We start from the raw sequence: 18426 nt of genomic DNA, 5'->3' as shown, positions 1-18426 counted from the left end.
GGTGGTAATTTTTAAAGCTGGCATTTGAACACAGTTCTGATTTCAAAACCCATTTTCACATTATATTGCCGCCAAGCCTGGTCCAAGTATGACAACTAGGATTTTAGAAAACCAGTGTCAGTAGATAGCTCTGCAGTGCTAACTTCATGATTAGGGCAATGATTCCTAAGAGACTTTTTTTTTAAAGGTTGTATATATGTGGATATACTAGTACTGTATGAGAAGCAGATACCAAGATGGGATTAAGTGTGCAAGGATTTTAATAAAAATGTGCAAGGAAATACCCTATGAGAGAATATATAGAGGAAGACAGCCAGAGAAGTCTGGGAGAGTCATTAGATCCCAAAAGCAAGTGAAGAACAAAGAGAAAGTTGGGTAGAAGCATCCTACGTTGTCGGGTAGTCCAATTGGACAAAGCAGAAAGGGAGTCTTATAGCCAAAATCTATGATCAGAAAAGACCTGTGTTTCTCAGGAACAGGTCTGCCTTAGTATCCCTGCCACAAATCATTGGCTGTGAGCAGCCAGTGGGAGGTATGACCTCAGTGCCAACGCAAGATGGATTTCAAAGCTAGCAGTCAGGGCATCATATGGTCAATTATGCTCTCTGAAGTTTGAGATCAGCCAGGCCCATTTCCATGGCTGCCACATCATGCTAGACAGCTTTTGGAAAAGGGCTGCTGTTCTGTTTTGCCTCCTCTATTTATCCACATGCGGACACAGAATTCCTATAAAGCCTTATTATCTTTGGCCATCCTACCAAATATCAGTAGAATGTAGTATGTGTTAAACAGCTAAATATGATCTTTAAAAATCCTCTTTCCTCTTTCTGTTTGGAGATTTGTCACATTTTCTCAATGTAAAAAGATATGAGTGCTCAAAGCCTTGTCTCTTTGGACAAATTCCTCTTTAGCACTTTGGTTATAGTATGTTAAGTATGGTCTATTATGTTTATGCAACTATGTCTCAAACATTCTGTTTTAAGGTCTATTTTTAACAGGCTCTGCCATAATAAATATAAAAATCAGAATTGGTGCTTTTATTTACTAAAACATTAAGCACCTCTGTGCCAAACATAGTATTAGAATACAAAAATGAACAAGTGATTTGTGTCTGAGTCTTAATTTAGAAATGTCACTGAATGATGATGTGGTCAATGCCATTGGAAAAAAATGTTTGTTATTCACAGTTCCCCTGCAAATGACAGGCATGGCCATACAGGGTCACAGGGGGAAGAAGCATTGTTGGCTAGGAGGAAGAAAGGAGCAAGGGGAAAGCATAGGCAGTAGCTTTTATTGGGGTTTCTTCAGGAAGGCAAAGCAAAGCAGGGCAACAGCTTACAATTGACTCTTTTGAATAATTCTGGCAGACTTTGGGGCATAAGAGCTGTCTCTAGCTGTCTGGTATCTGGCCCTGGGTTGAATTAGGGCAGGGGAGATATTGGCTTGGTGTGTGAGAATTAGATAAAGAGGTGGATGGAGGTATGAACTTTGGATTTGTTGATTTGTACACGAAAGGCAGGCTTGATGACTCATTGTTTACTGCTGTCTCTGGGAATTAGCTAGCCCTGAGAGGGGCAGTCTTTCCCTAGCCAGCAAGGACCCCCAAAGATGTCAAAACATCATAAAATATAGAAAATAAAAAATATAATTAATACAACAAGACTTAGTTCTAGTCTTCAAAAACATCCCAACATAATTAGGAAGAAACCACCCCTTCTGATTTTGTCTTCATTACCAGTTAATAAATAGCAGAGAAGGAGGAGGTAGGTATAGGTCATTTCCCCCTCTCGTTCCATTAATAGAGCAACTGATTTATTTATTTTCCTTTTTTCCCCCTATTTTTTTCTTTGCAAGTGATTTTTTAAAGAGACAATTTATAGTACAAGGGCCTCCTATTTATCCATTGTTCATGGTTTCCAAATATGAGCTAATACTTTTAATTCCTGCAATTCTTTCCCTGCTTTTGCACATTATATTTTTGTCCTGAACCAGCTACATGAAGAACCAACATTTATGTGCTGCTCGTCCATGCCAGAATTGTTTGCTCTTCAACATATATTGCGTTGTCTCATCGCCTTATAAGAAGACTGCAAGGTGAGTATTATGGTTGCATTTCCTAGAACAAGGAAAGTCAGGCTCAGAGAGGTAAATGGCTGTATGGTAGAGCACTGGTTGGAATCAGGTCTGATGAAGCCCATGCACTTTATAGATGTTCCTACGCAAGAAAAAATTAAATCAGGTGAAAATAACTTTAACATTAACTAATCAAAAAGTACTCTAACTTGCCATTTTATTTTGGATGGAACAACTCTAAGCATAAAAAGCTAAGCATTTATATATGCTTTTATTTTTATATATTTTAAAAAATTTGCTTTTGTTAAAGCAAATTAAGACATTGCCTCTCCAATAAATAATATGATGCCCTCTCTCTATTTTCAAATTTATTTGCAATAAATTTTCTTAAGTCCCCTTAATACTCAATATTGTTATAGAGGTGCTTTTGAGAACCAGATCAAAAGCACATTAGGGTGCAAATGTTATGAATTACCTTCTGGTAATTAAAGTTTTTTCTGAATAGGTAATACTTTCATGTGGTTCAGACTAAAAAATTGATTTTATGTATATTTATATATAATTATATTAATTATGTGTGTGTGTGTATATATATGTATAAAGTTCCTTTTTACTTGTCCCTTAGCCACCATTTCCTTTCTTCATACATGCTACTGTTTTTAGTTTCTTGTTTATCCTTCCAGTTATTTTATGCACAAACCAGTAAATACACAAATATATTAATATATATTTTCCTTTACCACTTTTTGCACAACCACTTGGATATATTTAAAATAAAACAGAACAACAAATTTTTGGTAAACAAAATTTAATACAACCATATAGTCAAGTAATAATGGTTAAAAGACATTTTATTAGATACAACTTTAAAAAAATTAAACTACGCAAGAAGTATATTTAAACAAAACATATAAGTATTAATGTACTACAACTGAATTGAGAACAATGAAATAATTTTTCCACCGTGAAGACTCTGGAGCCTCTAACTGAAAGCAAATGACATTTGGCCTTCACAGGTACTGTTGTAAAGCTGATTATACTTTTGTTCAACTCTAAAATTGTGTTGTCTTAGATAGCTGTGGAAACTCTCAACAAAAATTTAAATAAAGAAATTGTGGGGAGGGGTGATGGGGAAAGGAAGAGTTAAGTGCTTTTTCAAGAAAGTTAAATAAAAAAAAAAAAAATAGAACGTAAGAATGGAACAAACATAAGTAGATATACTTTTTTAGAAGTAGATACTGCAAATGATGTTTACAAGGGTATAATCAATGTAAGATAGACGTTTGTCTGAATATCTTAAAAAGCACCTAGGTATCAAAAAACAAAAACAAAAAATATAAGAAAACCCCAAACACCCAACAACCTCCCTTAACATTCTCATTCTGCCAAGCAATTACACGGCTGGTGCTCAGTAAAAATTTTAAGGGGAAATTTTTTTACTCTATAGGAAACAAATATAAAACTTATCTAAGATAAGTTTTATTTAGATTGAAAAAAAGTTGAAATAGCACTAGAAAACTTAAGGCACAAAAACAAATTTAGGTGCAGTTATTTCGAAAACTTTAAAACAGAAATTCTTTTCTTTGGAAAAATATATAAAATAAGTTATGACTGTTGCTGTTTTAAAAAAATATTTATGATGATCATCTTTAGCACTAAGTAAACTTAATACCTAAGGCAATCACACAAACATAAAACATTCATATAAAACATTAAAAAATGTCCAAAGTATGCTGAAATCGTCTCTGGACTTATCAATTCACACTCCTGGATCAAGTGGTTTCTGGTTCCTAGCATTAGATGTGACAATAAGTACAGCTACCTAGTCAAACTACTGCATTAAAGGTCAACCAAATTGTCCTATTCTGGTTACGTGGTATGGTAGATTTATTTAACTAAAAAGAATAAGGGGGTTGAGGTGATGTAAACCTGGCTTTCAACATAATGCACAACAAATTCTAATACGGCCAAAATTATGTTGAGGTTAACTGGTGTCTTGGATTTACTAAAATAAAGGCAATCCATAGGAAGCCTTTAAGAGACATTATCGAATCACTTGGCACCACATAAATAGCAATCTCTCCTCTTTGAAAATATAATCCGAAGTAGATGTTGTCTTTTCCACATATAAGGCACACACTAACAATTCAACCCCTCTCCTTTCATGTATGGGTTCTCACAGCAATTTTTTAAAAAAATCTATTGCCACATCCAGACAACAGGAAAAAAACACACACCTGGATTGCATAATGACAAAAGCAGTATAATTGAACCTTTGTCTTTCCTGAGTTTCAAAAAGGGTATTTGACAGTAGAGATACATAAACAATTGATACTCACTATGAGAAAATGGTTTCAGTCCACAAAACATTTTCATCTTTCTAAATATAAAAGGATGAATGTTCAAGCACTGCCATGTTTGTGAAGCCCTTTTTCCAAATTAAGTTTACTCTAGAATCATGAACTGAAGCTTGTTCAGTTATGGCACTTTAAACATTCCAAATAGGCAAAAATGACAAGTTAATATCCTCCCTCCCTGAGTATTTACATCTTTTCTTAAAACCTGGTTTAAATGGAGTAAATAACTATATTTCAGTCATCCAGAAAAAAAAGATATTAAAGATCCAATAGGATAGGCTACCATTTCATACCTTTGCAGTAAAGTTTAGAAGGAAGTTTAGGAAGTGCAGGAAGATTAAAGGAGGAAGTTCTTCTGTTGTAAAAATTAGAACGCTTTGTAGCTCACTAATATAAAGGAAAACATGGAAAAAGATAAAAGTTCATGAAGAAAAAAACAACCCAAACAAAAACCAACTATACTTTTCAGTTGATCCACAAAGCATACCTTTGAATTCCCTTTCCAAATGAGGTATCACAGCTGGGTTTAGAAAACTCATCTCTACCTCCAATTTTTTTTTTTGTCTTTGTAAAACCGGATGTGTTATGTAGATTCTGACTGTATACCAATCATCATTACAAATACTTACCATGTATTTTCAAATGTAAAAAAGTACTCTAGAAATGCCCAAATAAGAAAATCTTCTGGATTTGAATTTAATGTGGTCAACTAATTTTTACTTTATGTGTTTTTTTCCTGATCATCACAAACTGCTAAAATTCTTGATGTTTGTATATATGGGGGTACACAACCATACTATCTACATATACACACGTGTGTATAGGTACATACATTCTAACCCAAAGGCTTATAAGAGCATCATCTATAAAGGAAAATCTGTCAACGATGTGATGACAGAATGAATATGATCTGACACCAGTTTGGTTGATATATTCCTTTTGATATACTAATTATATCCTAAAATTCTTTTTTATTTTGTCAAGGCTAACAACATCATTATTTATAAAAAATTAGTCAAGGAAGGTAAATAATTAAAGAAAATTAAAATACCAGTTGGGTAACTAAACACAGTTACCTTAATTTTCTAGGATTCAAGCTAAGTTCTTGGTGGCCTTCAACATAAATTGCAACCACTTAATTTACATAGTTTAGGACTATGTAAAGAAAAAATTAAACAATATTGATATGAGGTCTGTGTTTAAACAAATTCTGTTTTTTAGGATTTCATTTAAATTTACCACAATAAACACATGAATATTAAAAATAAACCTATAACAAGGGGCTGGCTGGTTAGCTCAATTGGTTAGAACACGGTGCAGATAACACCAAGGTCCAGGGTTTCATGATTCATGTACCAGCAACCAGCAAGAAAAAAAAAAAAAAAAAAAGAAAAAAAAAAAAGTATAACAAAAAAATACAGGTAAATAGTTAATACTTTTACAATAGACAAAAATACTAGAATATGAAGTTATCTTGAAAAAGTCTTTTTTATGTGAAGTCTCTGTATTTATGGATGGGCATGATCTTAACAAATACACAGGAAAATAACAACTATCATTTGTATAGTCCTTGGCATTTACAGAACACTTTTTTCACACATTATCTCATTTACTGTAAAGAATTTCTGAACAGGTTCCATTATCTACAAAACAGATAATGTAGAAGTAGATGTTCATTCTAAAAGTACAAGCATCCCATTGTACCTACAATTTGTCTTTCAACTAGAACAATAGAAAATTGTTTTCTGAATTGGTCTGATAGTTATCACAAGAAGGTATTTATCAGTTTCAAATTATGATTTGAAAAATAAAAATTCCCTAAAAGTTTGTAAGTTTTTTTAGAGTTTTCCTCAGAACTTAGGTTCTAGGTAAGCATTAAAAGCATTAAAGTTTCAAATATGTCTATTTGAAATCTCTCTATCATTCTAAGATGAGAAAAAAAGGTAGTTTACCAATGTCAGGTTTTTGATTACCACCTCGGTTTTAATAGAAATCTGGTGACATGATAATCACATATTTGTATCATCTCTCCTATGATATACAGTATACAATTATAATGTGAGAAGCAGTAGTGACTGGGAAGTCAAAATACAGCAGGTTACCTGGAACATCCCTAAAATGTGGTAAATAGTATCTGTCTATCCAGGAATTATAATCACTTATGCTGTAGTTCCTGACTTATCCATTTATTTGCCTTAGAAAAAAATTTTTACATTCTTCTCTGAAAACTGGTAAGATTTATAAACTGGACTTGAAAAATCTAGACTAAAGCAGTCTGCTGCATTTAGAAGTTTGAAGATGTTGATCAATATTTTACACAATAGGTACCAAATGAAAGATTTATATCTTAAGAGACTGGAACTACTGCTGTTAGTTTTTTCAGACAGCTAATTTCAAAAGAAAAATGGACCCACTGACATAGGTGGTCCCTGCTTTACCCTATTAAAGGCACCTTTACAGTAGAGACTCTCAGGATTTTTAGCTGTTCACAAGGAAGCAGAATAACCAGGGAAGAGATCCTCACCCAAAGCACCATACTAATGAGGTCAAACTTTACTGGGCTGGGGAGAAAACCTGTCATCTGTTTTTCACAAAACAATATGTAAAATGGATTCCAACTCCCTGTGTCAAGTTCAAGAAAAGGAGTTTCCATACAGGATTTAGAGATGATGCATAAATACTTTGAGAGCCACAGTGGGTCATTTTTCCTTCAATGGTTATTTAATTTTTTCTTAGTAATTAACCTGTAATTTTAATCCCCCTTTTAGGAGTATTTACTTTTGTATCTCCTACCTAACCTGCTCCCCAAAATGTGTTTAATATAAGATAGCAATTCTGAGAAAGAAGTCACTATAATTCAGTATTTTATGGTGCTCATATTGCTGTCATTACATTTTTATCAATTATAGGAAAAAAGCCTTTCAATAAAGTTAGTCAGTTTGGATACACTTTGTCAGTGACAAAGATTTTAAAAACTGAGCGTTTCCCTTAGAATTCATTCTAAACATTCTAAGCACTAGATGATTCAAACTAAATGAAGCCTCAAGTCATGCAATTTTCTATTATATGACGAAATAAGAAATATACAGTCTTGTAGATAAACATACATAAATGAAGAGACCATTCACAAATTCCTAAAGGTATACAGAAAGGCATTATTTCCTATTCCACATAGGCTTCATATAAATACTTACAAAGTTATAAAGATACACTCTCAAAGGCCTAGCAACAACCACCATTACCTTTAACAACAAAAAAAATTGTTTTCAATTACAGTAAAGTCTTTATTACAATTTGAAAGATTGATATTTTGGGGAGAAAGGCACCACAATTATTATTTATACTATTTTTTTCATGGCACAAAGGACATATGTCAATTTCCCACTCCAGAGTTTTAAAAACCTCTCATCTTGGATTGATGTGGCTTCTTGGGTGAGGTATCCCAGCTTTAGAGCTTAAAGCATTTCTCATTGTATCTATGAATAGTCACACAGCCATGATAGGACACTGGCCTGGGCATTGCAGCTACCCCTGTGATGATACTTGTCGCAGGATCATAACAAAGAATAGTGTCTGTGGCTTCTCCATTCTCTCGTCTTCCACCCAGGATATATATTTTACCATTACACACAGACATACCACAGTTTTCCTGTTTAACCAAATACATAAAAATAAAATAACATTAACTGCGGAAGATATGGGATTTAGTAACAAACTGAAAAGTAAAATAAGACATGCTTTAACACAATCAGAAAAAAAGGAGACATGATATTACCTAAGCTCCCTTTTGCCTAACTCCCATCCTGTGTGTGAATGCTAGATATTTTGCAAGGATGAAGTATTAAAATGGATTATATGTTAGCAATTGGGGCCCAGATGTGGGAGGTAGGTTGGGCATGGTAGACTGATAGAAGGGTTTTAACTTAATGGTAGTTAAATGAAAACATCTTTGAAGAGCTTGGCTTGCTTCTCCTATTACAGGAAGGGTCTTTATTATAGAAAGTAGCTAATATATGACCAAGGAGTAGGTCATTGCTCATCATATGGGATTACCCATAAGTTGATGAATAAATGAGAGAAAGATTTATAACCAAATTAACAAACCACTGTTATTAGGGGCTTTGGCTGGGACATAGAAATGTCCCAAATAAAATCTTACAGCTCCCACACAATGGGATTCTTAGCTAAATTTTCCTCTTCTCTGATAGTCATATAATTACTATGTAAAACAATTATTCTTACAAGGATGAGAGTGATCCTTCAAAGAAAGAAACTATACTAAAAATTGTCTCACTGTTACCTAGATCTGGTTATGCTGCAGGTCTACTATTCTTTCATTTACATTTCAGTTTAATTCAGAAAGTTACTGCATCTTATTTTCCTGGTTCCACATAATCAACAATGAATTAGGTTCTACCGACAAGTTCAATAAACATTTTTATTTGACCAGATTTGCCATTTATAAATTTCATTCTTGTAGAAGAAATTAAATCTTAGTGGACTTACATAATAGAAGGATACTATCTTCGGGTCTGAAAGAATTAGTGAGTACTTAAAAATGCCTATAATACAGTTAATATACACCCAAAATGACTTGGCCCATTTTCACTAGTGATGACACTTTCATCCAGAATACAACCCATGAATTTCACCAATTATGGGCTGAACTATAATATTTTCCATCCAAAGTACAATGAGCTCTTCTTATAAATTCTAAAAGTTCTGAATACAATAAAAACAACAACAAAAAAATCTTTAGTTTTCAGGTATAAGCTAGTTCGCATATTTAACCTTATAGTTACTTTAATGATGATTCTAAAACAATATATAATTACATGATCTGGTTATTATTATTATTTTTTTTAAAGATGACCAGTAAGGGGATCTTAACCCTTGGCTTGGTGTTGTCAGTACCACGCTCAGGCAGTGAGCTAACCGGCCATCCCTATACAGGATCCAAACCCGTGGCCTTGGTGTTATTAGCACCGTACTCTCCCGAGTGAGCCATGGGCCCGGCCCTACACGATCTGGTTATTAATATCATTTCAGATAACAGTGTTCAGAATTAAATGGAGCAAGTGACCTTGAAAATAATTATTCATTCGTGTCAAGAAATTACTTCTATCAGATATAACAGTTTATTTCATGCTATATAAAATACTTACTCTTCACTCAGGAGTAAGGGCAGCTAGTGGGAAAAAGAGTTTACTAGTACATGAAGTTCTAATGTTTTTTCTTAAAGGCAGAAGTGAAATATGATCCTAATATTGTAAAGACTAAAAAGCAAAAAATCCCCTCTTTATTTTTGTATGCTTAAATGTTAAAATGTCAACAATACAAATGACATTTTAATACCTGATCTACTGAAGAAAAACTTTTTCATTATTGACTTAAAAAATAGCCCACAGTTTTTTTAAAGGATGTTCTCGACAGAGGTTAAAAAGCAAAATATGTTTAGAATAACAAGTTGTGGCTTTTAGAAATTATGGAAAGTCAAGAGGCATGGAAATAGTAAAGGACATATAGAGAAATAGGGTGGGTCCATTAGAACTATAAAAAAAGAGCTAATTCTTTCCCATTTCTTTGGCATTTAATATTATAAGCATTTTTAAAAGCAATAGCTTTGGGTTCACTTAACTATCTACCTTGAAATTATAGTTTGATGTATCTTTTTTCATTGATTAGCATTAAAAGGGTAGGCAATCCTTACAGATGGCTCAAAAATTACCTCTCAATAATGTATACATATATTTAGTAGTATTTGTAGTAAAATACACTTAGTAGTATTGGTAATAAGAATGAACCAGGAGAGAGAAGATAATTACAAAAATCCCAGTTGATTTGGAATTCAATGATTTATCTTTGTTAGACTTAATATGCTTCTGATTGAAATGTTTTTTTACTTGAAATTTCTGGTCAATATTATTCATTGTTTAATTAGAAAAAATGTGCCATGTGTATCCTGTTGTTGATTTTTTTCTGTTTTATCTCAACTATCTAGTTAAAAACATATTCATTGTATGCCCTGCATTAAGCTAGATGCTGGCAATCATCTTCCTAAGCTCTATTATCATTTTATACAGTATACACAAGTTCCAAAATGAACAGTAATTCTCAGTGAAAATGCATTACTCTTAAAAACATTCACTGTAATAAACAATAAAAGATAGCTTAGATTAAAAAATTCAGAAATAAGTGTCAACACTTGACCATAATGAAGATTCTTATGTGGTAGGACACACTCTTGCCTCTATAGAGTTGGAAATTGTGTTTTCCAGGAGAGGTCATAGAGCTAGAGAAATGTGGCTTGTTTTTACTTAAATGTGATCTGAGAGGGATAAAAGACTATACTCACTCTGTACCATGAAGCTGAAGATCCTATTATGTCCCTTTCATCAGCTGGAGCAATGTTATTACAAATACACTACTAACTACAAATACATCACTAACTAGAGACTATACCTCAATGTCAACAACTTTAGAAAAATGGTGTTATATTTAAACCCTATTCACTATCCTTATGGTCTATGCTATATCTTTTATGTATCATGAATAAAACAATTAAAATTAGAACCCTCTGTTACTTCACTTCATTTGTTTACTTCTTTGATAAATATTTACTGAGCACAAATTAAATGCAAGAAACATAAGAGATGAGTTAGAACAAACAGTATCATCAAGAAGACTGAATTGGGCTTGGATCCCCATACTGGCTAGCACCCGCCCAAAATAAGACTTAATTCAAGTATAGGAAATAAACATTTATACCCATAAGTAAATATACCATTTCCGTAACAGAAGTGTAAGTGCTGTAACGGATCATAAAGAAAAAAAGAGAACAATTCTGGCCAAGGTAACCTGTTCATTGTAACTATGAAGTGGTCCTTAAAAGATGAGTAGAATTACAAGTAGGGAAGGTAAAAAAGGCATCAGAGGCTAAGGGGACAGTATGAACCAAGGCAAGAACATATACAATCTGTTTAGAGAATACCAGTAATAGATATTTAATGTAATTGGGGTAAAGTTACAGAAAGTGAAGCTGAAAGGGCAAGCAAGATCAGACAACAGAAAGTCTAGAATGAAATGGTAAAATTTTTGCATTTTATTCAGTAGGTTTCCAATCAGGGGAGAGACATAATTAGATTTCTGGGAAATAACTGGTTGCAAAATGCATTAGAGAGGCAAAGCAGAATAAGGAAGACTAAGTTATTATTGCTTTTGTTTAGGTAAGAAATGATAAGAACTTGAACAAAAGTAGCAACAATAGGAATGAAAAAGATAGGAGAAACTGAAAACACAGACTGATATGCTGGATTGATTCAATTTAAGAGAAAGTGAGGACAATCTAATACATTAAGTTTCTATGTTGTTTGAAACATAGAAAAAGTAGGTATGGAAAAGAAGCTGAGCTCTACTTTGAGTTTGAAGTCTTAGAATACTCATGGAAAATATCAAATATGCAGTAGGAAGTCTGAGTTTGGACCACAGGGGAGAGGCTTTGATGGGAGATAAGGACCTGAAGTCATCAGTACTGAGTAGCAAATGAGATCATTCAGGAATGGAGTATAAACTTGGAAGAGGGCAGGAGAAAGAGGCTCAAGGAACACTCACAGGTAAAGATTAGGTAGGAAAAATAAGAGAATATGAATGAGACTGAGGAGATTATTAATAGTGACTTTTGAGAGTACACCATCTCTAGATAGGTATGAGTAGAGCAAGATTTCCAGCATCAGAACCATCAGGCATCTTTGTGGTGGAAGAAAGAGTAGTGTTATGAACCAAAAGGCTGAGGGAAGGCTTTGGGGGCAGCAGGGGCCAGGGAGGAGTGGAGTTCCAGGTGGAGTGTGTGGATGAAACAGACCTAAGCACAACTATTTCCTTTATAACTAAAACAACAAAACAACAAATTCTCTAGCCTCTAACCAGAGAAGCAACAAGTTTGGGAACATTTCTTCTCTTCTGAAATAAGAGAGGGGAGAAGAACTTAAGTAGAATTCTGAGAAAAGTAAAAGAAAAAAAAAAAAAAAAAAAAACCCAGCCCAAGTACAAAGGATACAAGTGAATGGAATGGTAAAAAGGAAGCCAAGTGCATGGAATGGTAGAAAGGAAGTTACTTCAATAAAACTCCTTCCTTAAAGGAGTTCAAAACAAGTATACCACACGCTTTATGTGGAGTTTTTAAAAAAATTATGATATACTTCAAACATACATGAAAATATTTTAAAAGTGAAATTCCAGTGTATTAATGATGATTGTGTACTTGGTCCCTTTTATATTTTTTTTCTTTTGCACTGTTTTATTTTATTACCTGTCGGCTGAATGTATTCTGTACATGCATCCAGTAATCTTCAACTGGATCATAACAGTATATTGCCTTGGTGAGTCCACCAGCAACGTATATCAGGTTGTTTAAGGATACAGCTGTTATACACCTCTTGGCAATTGGTATAGCTGCACGAAGTAGCCAAGAATTGGTTTCTGGATCATAAGATTGAACCTAAGAATATATAGAAATATTTAGTTAAAATTTCTAAACAAAAATGTAAATTTACTTAATAAAGTCTATCAATACATAGAAACATGATTAAAAATCAAATACCATTAATTCAGAGAATTAAGGGAGGTTAATCTGATAGTGAAATGTCTAAACTATGGAAATTTTCAAAATAAATGCGAATTTACTACTATTAGGCAGAATAGAGTAAGAAACATGCAGATTGTTTCCAGGATGAATGGCCACCACGTTTGCTTCACTTATTTTCTATAAAATTAACAGTCTAAATTTTTAAAAATTGTGTTTTGTAGAATAACGATGCTTCAATGTGAGTATAATTTCTTTATACTTTTAGGGAATCCTTTCTTCAAAAGAACACAAGTAAAATCTCAGTTCAGTATACTTTGAATGATCATACATTCTGAATTAATGAATTCTAAATAAGTAACATTTGACCACATTATATTAAAATTTAATTTCAAAAAAGAATTAATTGATAGATAAAATTAACTGTTTTAACGAAAATAGCTCAACCAATTAGACACTTTTTTCCAAAATAAACATAGTCCTGCAGTGTCAGGACTACACATGTTCTCTCTGGGAGTTCAACGAACTGCAGCAACTTTGAGCCGTCCTCTATTTACAACAAAGAAGCTTCCTTTTCTCTCCTTTGTTCTAAAAAGTACTTTAGGGCTGGCCAGTTAGCTCAGTTGGTTAGAGCATGGTGTTATAACACCAAGGTCAAAGGTTTGCATCCCAGTACCAGCCAGCCACCCCCCACCAAAAAACTTTTGAAGTATGCAGAAAATGACCCAAATGGAAGCAGTAAAATTAGTTACTGTGTATTATCCTTTGTTAATTCACTTCCTGTGTTCTGTGTGAATAATTTGTAGATTCTATAGATGATAGCAGTAAAATGCTCAGAACAATTCATTTATAACAAAATTTTGACACTGAAATTTATCTCATTTCAAGAAGATTGGATCATAGTTGTTAACAGCAAATTGTTAGATATATTAGGGTCCCACTTTAGCAACTCAAAATTCAATGTTTTAATTCAACAGTATAAGGTACCAGACAATTTTTAAAAGATCCCTCCTACTAAGCCACCTAGCTACTTACTTGAAAAGCCTTCTGCATTTCACTTCTTGTATATATGATTGGTAGTTTCTTTAAGAGAAAGTGGCTTACCTTATCAGAACAAGTATTGTCATCAGGTCCTCCACCGATCACAAACAATTTGCCTACACAGCTAGTCACTGCAGGAGAACTCACTGCTTCCTTAAGGGGAGCAACTTCAGTCCATCGATTTGAAAAGGAATCATAACATTCTACGCTGCTAAGTCTGTTTTGCCCATCATAGCCTCCAACAACATATACCTATATGTAAAATACATGGAAAAATCTTAATTATCAAAGGTCTCAATTTGAACTAGTTGGTTAAAGAACTAAGGGATCTCTCTTCTTTAAAAAGCTCTTCATAACTATAATTGCAATACATTTAGCTCAGAGTTTCGGAGTCTTTAAAAAATTCTCACCTTCCTCCCACCACCAGGGAGGCTTTTTAGACATTTTTTCCCTGATAGCCCCTCCCCCTCATGAAATTTTAAAACCACAGATATATTGTATATCTATTTACCTTACTATATGTATATCTGTGCTTTACACATAAAAGAGTATGATTTTTCCCCCCACAAGAACCAATCTTCACCATCTCTTTGGGAGTAATATTGCTCATGCTTAGAATTGCATTGTTTAGCATAAATCCTCACACTCATGGATGATGAAATAAGTACTAACACAATGAACTTTATGTTACATTTCAAAGAGCTTTCATTTACATTTTCTTTTGACAAACATGAGGAAGCCAGGGAAAATTAATATATTTATATGACAGGTAAACCAATCAATAAGACATTTATTAAATGGCTTATATGCAGAATAATCCATTGAGCATCTTGGGATATATGAAAGTATGTCAAAAAGTTCATGGAAAACAGAATTAAAAGGTGATATGTATATGTATCTTTCCATGAACTTTTTGAAGTACCCTCATCTAAGAAAGTTTTTACCTAACAAAGCTCTCCAGCTTAACATCCACATTTCTTTTAAAGGATAGTCATCAACTCCTCCCTCCATATCTAATTAATGGTTAAGTCCTACTGAGTCTTCTTCCACAGCATCTCTCACATCTATCCCGTCCTTCTGTTTTCCATTGCCACCATCCTACCTCAGGGTCCACATCATTTCACACCTCTCAGATAAGCTCCTGATTTCCACTCTTGTGCTCCCTAATTAATCTTCCTAAAACACTTAATCAATTCCTTTGAAAAGTTCAGCAGTGAAAAAAAAAAAAAGAAAAATAAATAAAGGTTCAGCAATGAATGCATAAGGGTCAAGGCCAAACTTCATACCCTGTCATTCAAATCTGTCCACAATTTTTCCTTCTGTGCTTCTCCAAATTTCCCCAATAGTCAGTGCCACTTCTATCATGCATTTCTCACATTATGTTACAATGATCTATTGGTGGGTTTGTGCCCCCAACACCATGTATCTCAGAGATGGTGAGTAACTTACAGAAGGCCATGCAGCTATAAGGTGTATGGAATCTGTGGCAAGCACAATACAGCAGTTAAGGGCATAGGCTCCGAAGTCAGGACAGGTGGGTTCATATCTAGCTCTGCCACCAATGTAAGGGTAGTTTATCTATTCTCTTGAAGACTCAGTATTTATTTCCCCGATTTAAAAATGTTAACAATAGTAGTACCTATCACATAATATAATTTTGATAATTAAACTTTAATACATAGCCCTACATGTGTAAATAAAAATATATGCTGTAAACATCAAGATAAAAGGCCTCTAGATTAAGTAAATTTGAGCTTTTGCCTGTTCTTTTTCACTTTCTGTGTAACCTTGGGCAAGTGACTTGATCTCTTTGGGATTCAGTTTCTTTATAAACTGACAAAGTTACACTAAATATTCTCTACGATACCTTCTTGCTCTAAGATTCTATATTCCAAAACATCCTAGGTTTCTTTAACAGAGAGTATTTATAAATTTATAATTTTATAGGTTTGAATTTAGTCTATATTGTAATTTTTAGGATAATGGTTTTCATGAATTGAGTACTTGCTGTGTAAGACAGGAATTATTTGTTTCATTTCTTGATTTAGTGCTTCCAAGCTTTGGGTACTTCAAGTCAAGTATACTAACATTTGTCAAATAAATTTGAGTTCAGCAACACATATATGGTTTTAGAAACAACGATCATTCTCATTTGCCTTTGTATGTCCAGACTAAATAATTTTAATTTTTTCAGTGAGACCTCATCTCTATCCAATCTCTTGATTATTTTAACCCCTATTTTCCAGTCATATTTTGTCGTTCTTGAGGAATAGCTACCAAACTATATATAACAGGCACTGACAAACCAATGGTTTTAGAAAAGATTCTATTAATATTCTACTTCCAATATATCTTTCTCAAGGTCCTCATTATTTTACTGGCCTTGTCGACAGCAGCAGCACACTAGAACAAGATCCTTAGGAATTAACAATATAACTGTGTTTTGAGAAGCTCTATTATTCTATAGCAGAAGTCTCTGTGGGGAAATAGGGAGAGGAGGACTGATGAGGGGCTGAGTGGGAAGGGTTCCGGGCCATCATCTCTGTTTTAATCAGAGTTCTATTTTTCATTGGTGGCTCTGAAATGTCTCCATAGGAGGGCCTAAGAGGCAGCAATCCTTTTTAAAAGGGTGCTAGGGGACCAGTCAAAGGTATATGCACAAGAAAGTATGCTGCTTTTACTTAGATTGCTCATTAATCTGAGGTAGCTTTGGAGGAACTGACAGACATAGGGGCAAGGAGAGGCTAAAGTCTTCAAGCTACTCCTTGGTACAACTGCTGTGTTTTTATCTGTTTCGTGTAATGAATTTTTATATGTGACTTAACTTTAAAAAAGAGGGTATAGTTGCTTTTAAAAAGTTTGGTAACCATTAGTCCACAGGTGATTCTCAAGTTCCTAAGGACAGAATATGGTTCAGAACCCAAATTGTATATATTTTTAATATTCATTAGCTGAAGTCAATAATACATTTTCTTTAAAATATGTTGGTGAGTTTATCTTAATACTTATTTTTAAATTGTTTTCTCTCATTTGTACAAATAAAAAAGATGAAATAACATCGGTTTAGTTAATATATCTGTGACTGCTAAAGTCAGTAAAAGAAAAAAACTGCTTGGATTAGACATTGGCCAGTTTTTGTATTTGATGTAACTCCTTTATTTTCCAATGTTTCTTAGGCATTTGAACTCTAGTGGCGCATAAGAACAGAAATGTGCTGCACTGCCGTGAATTCCAAATTGGGAGAACAAAATATCCATTCAAAAGTACAGTGTCATATTGTTTATATCTTCAGTTTATCTATTGAGGTTAGAAATCGAAGGAAATACAATCTGAATCCAAAATACCCAGAGGGAGAGCAAACTGAAGGATTCAGCTGTGGTATTTATTTTGGAAATGTACCAGCACTAGTAATAAAAAGTGGTTTCTCTTACTTTACCAAGGAGGACAGCCATTTTGTGACGCCATCTGCCTTTATTTAGAGAGGCAACTCTGATCCAAATATTTAACTGTGAGTTATAAATCCAGACATCACGGCTGTTGATTCTTCCACCTTTAAATGTAAAACAATGCACATACAGTAACATATCACCATATGTCTATCACCAAGGGCATAGGTCATTAAAACTGTGATTTATTCACTCAATTCAATAATTTGAGAATTCAGCAAGGTCCCTCTTAAAGTTCAATGGAAATAGTTTTACAGAGCAGATTTAAACTTTGCCAATTGTTATCTTGAGAAGTAGTAAGTGTAGTCCCAAAATAATAAAATACAGAATGTGCATTTTACAAATGTATAAGATTGTTAATTTAGGACATCAGAAGCACTCAAACAACAGAATTATTCTAAAAAGAATTTTAAAAATCACCTATTTTTTAAAAAGCATACTATTGTACAAGTAAAGTATGTGTTGTTATATTGTTCAATGGGTAGCAATATAATAATCTTTAAAGCTGATAAAATTATTTTACCAATTAATAGACTTCTGACCATGGATACTATAGCTATAATTTACACGAAGATAATTCAAAAAGTTCACAGAAATATTAATATTCTCTTTTAATTCTATTTTTCCACTAACTTTTTGAAGTTCCCTTGTATAAGTCTGGCATTTTATGTCTGTCTGATTTTAGAAGTAACATATCACATACCATAAAGAAGTTTAAGTTAAGAATTTTAAAGAAAATCTTATTTCATAAACTTTGGAGAGGATTTCAGAAAACATGGGTGAATTAGAGATGCTTAATTCTATGAGTACTTCTGACTTTGCAATCTTTACTGTGTTTCTTAAAACAAAGTAGAGACATAAAAGTTTAAAGAACAACACCATATTCTATATGTGCTTGAGAGCATTTAAAATATGATATGATTAAAGA

At 33.4% G+C, this 18426-nt stretch overlaps 1 protein-coding gene across 4 annotated transcripts in view; it reads right to left on the bottom strand.

Moving 5' to 3' along the window:
* Nucleotides 1-4315: 4315 nt before the first annotated feature.
* The window catches only part of KLHL24 (kelch like family member 24), a 38046-nt gene continuing 23935 nt past the window's right edge, over nucleotides 4316-18426 (bottom strand). For all 4 annotated transcript variants that reach the window (XM_063090412.1, XM_063090402.1, XM_063090427.1 and 1 more), the window contains 4 exons: nucleotides 17484-17602; nucleotides 14116-14304; nucleotides 12739-12927; nucleotides 4316-8079 (listed from right to left, as the gene is read on the bottom strand). In XM_063090412.1, coding sequence (XP_062946482.1) covers nucleotides 7879-8079; nucleotides 12739-12927; nucleotides 14116-14304; nucleotides 17484-17602 — 698 coding nt within the window. In that variant the 3' untranslated portion in view covers nucleotides 4316-7878. The remainder of the gene's footprint in view (nucleotides 8080-12738; nucleotides 12928-14115; nucleotides 14305-17483; nucleotides 17603-18426) is intronic.

Source organism: Cynocephalus volans, chromosome 1 (genome assembly GCF_027409185.1).
Source record: "Cynocephalus volans isolate mCynVol1 chromosome 1, mCynVol1.pri, whole genome shotgun sequence".
NCBI classification, from domain to species: domain Eukaryota; kingdom Metazoa; phylum Chordata; class Mammalia; order Dermoptera; family Cynocephalidae; genus Cynocephalus; species Cynocephalus volans.
The sequence above is the reverse complement of the archived record's forward strand: the minus strand, read 5'-3'. Positions and strand labels throughout refer to the sequence as shown.